Source organism: Galeopterus variegatus, unplaced genomic scaffold, assembly GCF_000696425.1.
Source record: "Galeopterus variegatus unplaced genomic scaffold, G_variegatus-3.0.2 Scaffold5709, whole genome shotgun sequence".
Classification (NCBI taxonomy): Eukaryota; Metazoa; Chordata; class Mammalia; order Dermoptera; family Cynocephalidae; genus Galeopterus; species Galeopterus variegatus.
This window is the reverse complement of record NW_007731820.1, coordinates 126,095-134,890: the sequence shown is the minus strand read 5'-3', so window position 1 is coordinate 134,890 and position 8,796 is coordinate 126,095. Positions and strand designations below refer to the sequence as shown.

General features: G+C 38.2%; 1 protein-coding gene across 1 annotated transcript in view; it reads right to left on the bottom strand.

Moving 5' to 3' along the window:
• The window catches only part of LOC103605300 (TATA box-binding protein-associated factor RNA polymerase I subunit B-like), a gene marked incomplete at its 3' end in the record, with an annotated part of 25,357 nt that overhangs the window by 6,669 nt on the left and 9,892 nt on the right, over positions 1-8,796 (bottom strand). The window contains exons 4-5 of the mRNA XM_008589878.1: positions 7,178-7,275; positions 5,065-5,160 (exon numbers count right to left, since the gene is read on the bottom strand). Of these exons, the coding sequence (XP_008588100.1) occupies positions 5,065-5,160; positions 7,178-7,275 (194 nt within the window). The remainder of the gene's footprint in view (positions 1-5,064; positions 5,161-7,177; positions 7,276-8,796) is intronic.

Below are 8,796 nucleotides of genomic sequence, written 5' to 3'. Positions count from 1 at the left end.
TCTGTGAACTTAAACAATTTCTGACCATCTCAAATACCATAAAAGAAACCACTCTAGAGAACTGCAACTGTCTACTAAGTCCCTAAGTGTGAAAGACGGTTACTTCTGAAATGTGCCCCAACAGCTCGCAGTAATACTTCTCAAAAAAGTGCTATAGACAGGGGTGAGTAAAGAAACGGGCTGCCAGCACACGAATCAGGTCTCCTTCTTCTTCCATGAACATCGCTCTTGCAGTGCTAGTATCTTCACCAATGAAAACATCAAGCATCATAATAACTCCATGAATACTGGCTGGCTTCCTTTTACCTAACCTACCCAGGAAATTTTGCTTTATATTGCTAACTGCATTTCTCCTGCCTGAACTGTCCTTTCTTCTTCCTCTTTCCAACTCATTACTCTATCATGCCATCTTTCCCTCACTCTTCTTCAGTGATTTTTCATTTCCCTGAACTCCTGTAGCACTTACTATTTATGACATGTAATTGACAGGGATATACTATCTCATACCACTGTTTGATTGTTCACACATATATTGCTGAAATGGTGAGTCAGTGTCCCTAAAAAAGTCAGCTGGCTGAATACCTAAAGACCTCATAGCTGATATTACCTTAGGGATCTGATCACAGGCAAAAAGCCATGATCTCAGCCCTGCAGGCCAAGAAATTTGATCTTATTACAAGGAGACAAGACTCATGTTAAAGAAGCTCACAAGAGTGAAGCAAAAAAATCAGGGAATGGGGTAAGATGCTTGTGTTCGCTGTCAAGCACATCTCCTCCCCATTGGCAAGCCCCATGAGAGGCAAGGTACACCATACAGTTGGCTGATGAGCATGGAATCATTAAGAAAACCGAAACAATCAGAAGAAAACTCCCACAAGCTCCCTGCCAGCGACTCTTCCACATACTCTGCCCTCTGCCTGATTCTTCTTGACTATCCAACCTCCCATCTAAAGCCAGTTTCTCCATCTGTGCACTCGATCCCACCCTGCCTGTCTACTGAAAGCTATTGTTCACTTCTACTCTTTCTCTACACTGTGAATTTTTCTTCTCTCCTGTATCATTCCTATCAGCATACAAATGCCATCATTTACCCCACTTTAAAAAAACTTTTCCTGGACCCCAGCTACCACACAATTTCTTTGTACTTTGCAGCAAAATGCCTCAAAAAAGTCCAGATTTGCTTTCTCCAATTTCTCTACACCCCATTTCAATCAAGCTTTTGATCCCACTGCTGCACTGGTCAACATGTAGCACTCTTCCTTCTTGACCAAGCAGCAGCATTTATCCCAGTTGATCACTGCCCTCTTCTTGAAATACTTGGTTCCTGTGGTTTCCAGACTGCCCCCCTCACTCTCTCAACTGTTCTCTTACTTTACCAGTTGTTCCTCAGACTTCTTTGCCAGTTCCTCTTTTATCCAAAACATCTTAACGCTAGAGTGGCCCAGAGCTCAGTTCTTGGTCATCTTCTCTGTTTTCACTACTTGGTGATGTCATCTGATCTTGCGGTTTTAAATACTAGCTACTATATTTTAATCCTAAAATGTACTTTTTATCCCCATATTTTAACATCCCTGAAATCAGGATGTGTCTTACAATTAGTGGCATGTCATAATTTAATTTGCAGCATTCTTTTCTCTCTTGGGAGTACTTAAAATAATCGTGCACCTGGCAAATAATGACATTTTAGATTTAATGATTACAGTGTAAACTGACAGCTTCCAAATTTATATCTCCAGCTTAGACTTCTCTCCTGACCTGCAGACTTGTATATCTAACCACATACTTGACATTTCCTCTTGGATGTCTAACAGCTGTCTCAAACTTAACAAGTCCAAAACTGAACTCCTGATTTTCCTGTTCCACCTGCCATTTCTGATGGCAATTCCTTCCCTCCAGCTGCTCAAGCCAAAAACCTTAGTCATCCTTGACTCCTCTCTTCCTCTCGCACCTCATCCAATCCATGAAGAAATTCTGTTGGCTCTATCTTCAAAGTTTATCTAGAATCCTACCACTTATCATCCCCATTGCTACCATCATTAGCAGCCTCCATCATTTCTCATCTACAGTGGTACTTTTCAAACTTTAGTGTATATAAGACGTACCCAGGAAGCTGTTAAAATGCAGATTTGGATTCTGCATTTCTTCCCTAGACATCCCCATGGTTTACTCTCTCATTTCCTTAAGATCCCTCATCAGGAAGACCTTCCCTGACCACTCTCTATTAAACGGCACCCTTCCCTGCTGCCCCATTCTCTATCCCCCTTACCCTTATTTAAAAGTTTGCTTGTTTGTTTGCTTTTTCCAGAAGTTTTCAGNCCAAAGCACTAAGAAAATATTTAGTGGGTATTTGAGAAGACTATGCTTCTACATTAAAAGTAATTGTTCCTATATGAAAAATTATTATGTGTCGATTAAAAAAAAGGTAATTGTTCTTTTTTCCTTTTGAAATAGAGTATAGCTGTACTCTTGCAATAGACATTATATGACCAATTTATACATCAGCTTTAAATTTTACTTATTGCTTATTTATTTACCAAGATTTTAGTGTGATGATAATATTGCTTTATACAGGTGTTTACTCAAGTCAACAAAACTTTTTTTTTTTTTTAAATCTTAAGTTAACCTAAAAATATTACAATGTTAGTATCCCAGGGTCTAATTCATTGTTTCATAGTTTCTATGTGCTAGGCAAAGTCCCAATGCATAAATACAATTAACAAACACCTTATCTATGAAATTTTAAAGATCAAGTTCTTAGTAGTTTGAAAAAGTTATTTCTTTTCTTTTTCAAAGTGTAACCTTAGAATCATATAACATCTCTTGCTTTTCTTCAGAAGTACCTGTGTCCTATATCAAGATAGGATAATGTTTCATAATTCTGTAATTATAAAATGTTGTATTTTCCAGTAAATTCAAGTTATTTCTATTCAGTTTATTTAATATCATTGTCTCATTTTTTAAAAGGACAATTCCCAAACTAATTCCTTACATTATTCCCCTTTCAATCATTGTATCTTACATGACTTGACTTCTCTATCCTTCTCATTCTTAGGACCAACACCACCCCTCGAGTAGCTCATCACCCCTTCACTCATCTCTATAACATATTCCTTCCACTCAGACCTGGTTTTCTCAGTACTGGGTCACTAAACTCTGCATGTGAAACCTACGAGAACTCGACTGAACAAGGAAACGCTGGGCCATGTTACCAGGCTCTTAATAAATGTGTGTCACGCAGATTCAGAATCTCTTTTTCTCAGTCCTGAAGCCACACATCAGACACATCAACAATGCTCAAAACTGTCTCTCTCAACAGTGGAACCATCCCCTACCCCAAATAAAATGTTCCATGGCACATTTATAAAGCAGTTAAAAAGAAACTGCTAAAAATATAACTGCTCTGGTGGATGTGGGGGGATAGGGCACCCAGTTTTATTTTTCTTCATATAAAGGCTTCTGAGAAGAGATGAGCTGAATCTTAAAATACCGGGTAAAGTAAGTAGGTAGCCCAAGCAAAAGAAATACCATACGCAAAAAGCAAATTCTTTTGATAGTACAATCACAGAAATTCCTTAGGCTTTGTGGGGAAAATAGGATAATTTAGTCAGGCTCCCTCAGCTCAGGGGGTTGTGCAGCACATTTCTTTGTAAACAAATTGTGTGTGGGTGGAGTTAGTGCACATGTACACCCATGTATCTTTTTAGTTAATTGCTATTGTGTGTTCTTCAGTTTGTGAAGCAGAAACTGGCCAGCAGAGCTTGAGTCTAAAAATAGAGCATGTTTACTCTGCTGGCAGCTGCTCAGTNCTCAAAGGACCTCTTTACCGGTTACCTAGCTCATAGACCTGTGTGTGAAGGATTTATGAACATGCTCCAGGGTTCTGTGAGCTCCAGACCCTAGCTGTAGCACTACAGGCTTCTATCTAGAAAATTAACCACAAACTGCTTTATGTTCCAACTAGTCTAATAAAAAATTAAAATGAATTCCGATATCTAGATCAGTGACCCTGTCCTTCTGGACTGTAATGGCAGCTTCCTCACTGAAAAGCCTCTGACAAGCATCATAATCCCAGATACTCAAACTTATCATGGCCCCATCTTCATCCTACACTTCACTAGACATGCCTTTTAGTCCCACTTTTCAGACTTGTGACTTACCATAGCTTTCCTTCTTAGGGTATACACTGGGTTTTTACAATACGCCTGCTTGCTCTTCTGAAGGTAGCGCTTCCAAAAATTATGTAAAACTTCATTCTAAGGTGGAAGGGAAACTCATGGTGATTCAGGTCATGGCAACAAATATACAGGTACATCTATACTACAGAATCTCTTGTACTTTATATAGTCTCCCATCTAAATGTATTTTTACCTGCTTTTCCTAAAAAATAATTATCATCACAATATCAGGTATATGGGAAACACTAAATAAATCCTTCTTAATCTCAGATTTAGAGAAGAAAGGAACACTAGAGACTTCACCTAGTTGAATCCCTTCCTTTTGCATATAAAGTAATTAAGGATCAGAGAAAGAAAGCAATTGATATGACTACACTTCTATTAGGGTCTAAAAATAGAGCATGTTTACTCTGCTGGCAGCTGCTCAGTTTTTCTCTGGACTTTGCCAGTAGCAGTTGAGTTTCTGAGTTTCTCTTTGTACTGCCTAGGTATTAGTGTTGTGTGTGCTGAATAAAGACTATTCCTTCTTCAACCAAGGCTCAAAGGACCTCTTTACCGGTTACCTAGCTCATAGACCTGTGTGTGAAGGATTTATGAACATGCTCCAGGGTTCTGTGAGCTCCAGACCCTAGCTGTAGCACTACAGGCTTCTATCTAGAAAATTAACCACAAACTGCTTTATGTTCCAACTAGTCTAATAAAAAATTAAAATGAATTCCGATATCTAGATCAGTGACCCTGTCCTTCTGGACTGTAATGGCAGCTTCCTCACTGAAAAGCCTCTGACAAGCATCATAATCCCAGATACTCAAACTTATCATGGCCCCATCTTCATCCTACACTTCACTAGACATGCCTTTTAGTCCCACTTTTCAGACTTGTGACTTACCATAGCTTTCCTTCTTAGGGTATACACTGGGTTTTTACAATACGCCTGCTTGCTCTTCTGAAGGTAGCGCTTCCAAAAATTATGTAAAACTTCATTCTAAGGTGGAAGGGAAACTCATGGTGATTCAGGTCATGGCAACAAATATACAGGTACATCTATACTACAGAATCTCTTGTACTTTATATAGTCTCCCATCTAAATGTATTTTTACCTGCTTTTCCTAAAAAATAATTATCATCACAATATCAGGTATATGGGAAACACTAAATAAATCCTTCTTAATCTCAGATTTAGAGAAGAAAGGAACACTAGAGACTTCACCTAGTTGAATCCCTTCCTTTTGCATATAAAGTAATTAAGGATCAGAGAAAGAAAGCAATTGATATGACTACACTTCTATTAGGGGCAAAGCTGCTCTACCAACCAAGTGAAAGTAAATCTAAACAAAAAAACTTTTCTATTTATCTATTACTTACTAGGTACTAGGCATCCATTATATCAAACACAATACTGCAAGATAGCTATCGTCTCCGTTTTACCACTGAAGAAACTGAGTAACTTGGCCAAGATTACCCAGCCAATATGTAGAAAAGGCATGAACAGGATTTGGAAGTCAGTTATGATTCCAAAGCCTGTGTTTTTAGCATAAGGCCATTCAACTGGTCAGGTCTAAACAGTTCTGCTATCAGCTAATATCAGAAAAACTGTTTTCCGAATTAATACCTAATGAAGTGGGGAGAAAATTACACAGGAATAAAACCTGCTACAATTATATAGTATAACTATATAAAACTATTTATAAACATTTATAGGTAGGATGACTATGCAGAGAGAAACCAGATCACAAACCCCCACCATCAGCAATCTCACCTAATGCAATGACTAACATGGATAAGCTTGGTATTTCATGTTTTTGAAGTTTTAATTCCTATAATACTTTTCAGGTAGGCCCAGAGTCCCTTTAGGCCATGCATTGGTATAGAGGTCATTCTGTTTTGGCTTGCCCCAAACATTAGTCTGCATAGCAAAGGCTCCTCTACAAATCTTTCCTTGGTGACTTCAGCCCACATTGATCTTTCTCTTTTTTCTTTTTTGCCCTTATTATTACTTACGAGCATATCGTTATATAATTTCATGTTTATTCATTTAACATATGCATATATGTTATTCATCCTCTCAACTTTGCTCTCTCTCTTAGTGCTTGGTTTCCAACAGTGAGCATGAAGCCAGTGTACAATAACAACTTGTTGCTAAATAACTAGCTTTTTAAAGAATTCCTAAAATAGCTTCAACTAAATGAAGAAATATGAAATTCAAATAACTGCAAGCATACTATATTACTCCAGAGGCAGCAAAATAAAAGTGTCCCTGGACCCCGTCATGAGTGTCACTTTGGAACTTCTTAGAAATGCAAATTCTTGAGCCCTACCCCAGACCTAGTGACTCAGAAACTCTAGGAATGGGGTCCAGCCATCTGTGTTTTAACAAGTCTAAAGTGTCCCTGGACCCCGTCATGAGTGTCACTTTGGAACTTCTTAGAAATGCAAATTCTTGGGCCCTACCCCAGACCTACTGACTCAGAAACTCTAGGAATGGGGTCCAGCCATCTGTGTTTTAACAAGTCCTCCAGGTGATTCTAATGCACACTCAAGTTTGAGAACCACTGGTTTAATGTATATCTTCCTAATGTGCATTCTGTGGAACTCAAGTCCTGACAGACACTCATACACACACCAAAAGATTTTATTCTTAAATTGCAAATACCCCATAAGACATCCCCTGGAAATTAAATAAGCGCATTAACACTCAAGAGGCACCAATAAGTCTGCAAATTTATTTGTTTTACTTTGTTTAACCCACTAAATATGTTTTCTAAATATATGAAGACTAAAACCTTTTAAAATTTTCCCTTGGATATATTGCTTATTTATATCCTATAGAACACACTTTGAGAAATGCTGGTCTAGTAAAAGGATTAAAGCAAAAATACCAGAAAAATGATTCTTCCAGTAGCCCTAGTGTCATTACTGATTTCTCCTCAATTTCACTCTAAATCTTACTGTTCTTCAAACAATAAAATACAAAGCTAACATCTAGTCATAAATGGACTTACCTTTAACTCTGGGCCTACTCCAAGGGTCTTCAAGGCTTCTGCTTGTTGATAAAGTATGCACTGAAAACCTTCACACACATACCAATCCCAGCCTTTTTCTAAATGACAAATAGCATGTTTTAGACATTTGCATCTCTAATATACTGTGATGCTACTACAAATGCTAATTTGTATTTTACTTATTGCAACTTGGAATTTTGTTGTACCCTTGAATAGGGTTTACGTTCTTACATTCTCTTGTTTCCGACTTCGCAAATTTGCACACAAATGCTAAAACTAAACATTTTGTATAATTTATCAGATTTTAAATGGTTTCAATTGTCTATAATTTTTCTAAAATAACCTAAAAAAATGAATAGTCACCATGATTAAAAAAGTGAAAGAAGTCTTAAAAGAGTGAATTTTACTGAACAATGCCCAGCATAATCTTAAATGAAAAATACTCAGTCACTGCTTACATCACTTTTCTGTTACAACTCAGAAGGGAACAATAAATATTTGGTGAGTGAATGAACAAATGTCAAGATCTGATGGTCCAGGGGTGCAGGAAAGGGAAATAAGAACATTCAAAGAAAAAACTGTTCAATGGCATTCTGCTTTTCTGGAATCGGTTCTAGGTTCAAGGGAGAAACTGAAAGGGAACTAATACTTATTAATCTCTGCCTAGGTACCAGGTGTGTGTGAGGTATTTTAAGTAGGTTATTTTCTTGAACCCTCAAAACAACCTGCTATGGTTTAAATGCATCCCCAAACTTTCATGTGTTGTAAACTTAATCCCCAATGCAACAGTGCTGGGAGGTGGGGTCTAGTAAGAGGTGACTGGGTCATGAGGGCAAAGCCTTCATGAATAGATTGTTATTATTGTGGCAACAGGTTGTTATAAAGCAAATCTGGCCCCTCTGTTGCCTCTCTCTCACATATTCGCTTCTGCCTTCCGCCCTTCCGCCATGGGATGACCCTCACCAGATGCAAGCCCTATGCTCTTGGACTTCCCAGCCTCCAGAACTGTGGGAAATAAATTTCTTTATAAATTACCCAGTCTGTGGTAATCTGTTATAGTAGAAGAAAACCGACTAAGACACAAACCTAAGAGATGGTGAAGAAATCTGCCACTTCATAGAGCTACATGATTAACTATAACTACCAGTTAAAGAAAATGTTAAAATCTGTGAAGACCCTTATGTTTTACCCTCCACTGCCGGAAAATGGCTGTAACTCTTTGAAAACTATGTTATCAGAACTTTCACAATTTGTTCCTCATTCCACCACCCCTTCTTCCCTGCAGAATGTCAGAGGACTCCAACTCTCACTTCCCTGAATGTCACAACATCCCCCCATCCCTGCTGACTAACCCAATTCCTTCCTGGAACGGGTTTTAGGTTGTATGAGTAAAATGGAAAGCATGTCATATTGATGCATCCCGAAGTTGAGAGTTTAAACTCTTCAAGGTGTATACATCTGCTCTCTTCTTCCTGTACACTATTCTTAGAAACTGATAAAGCTGTATTTTAAATTCTGAGTCTGGGGCCGGCTCATGGCTCACTTGCGAGAGCATGGTACTGACAACACCAAGTCAAGAGTTAAGATCCCTTTACCAGTCATCTTTAAAAAAATAAATA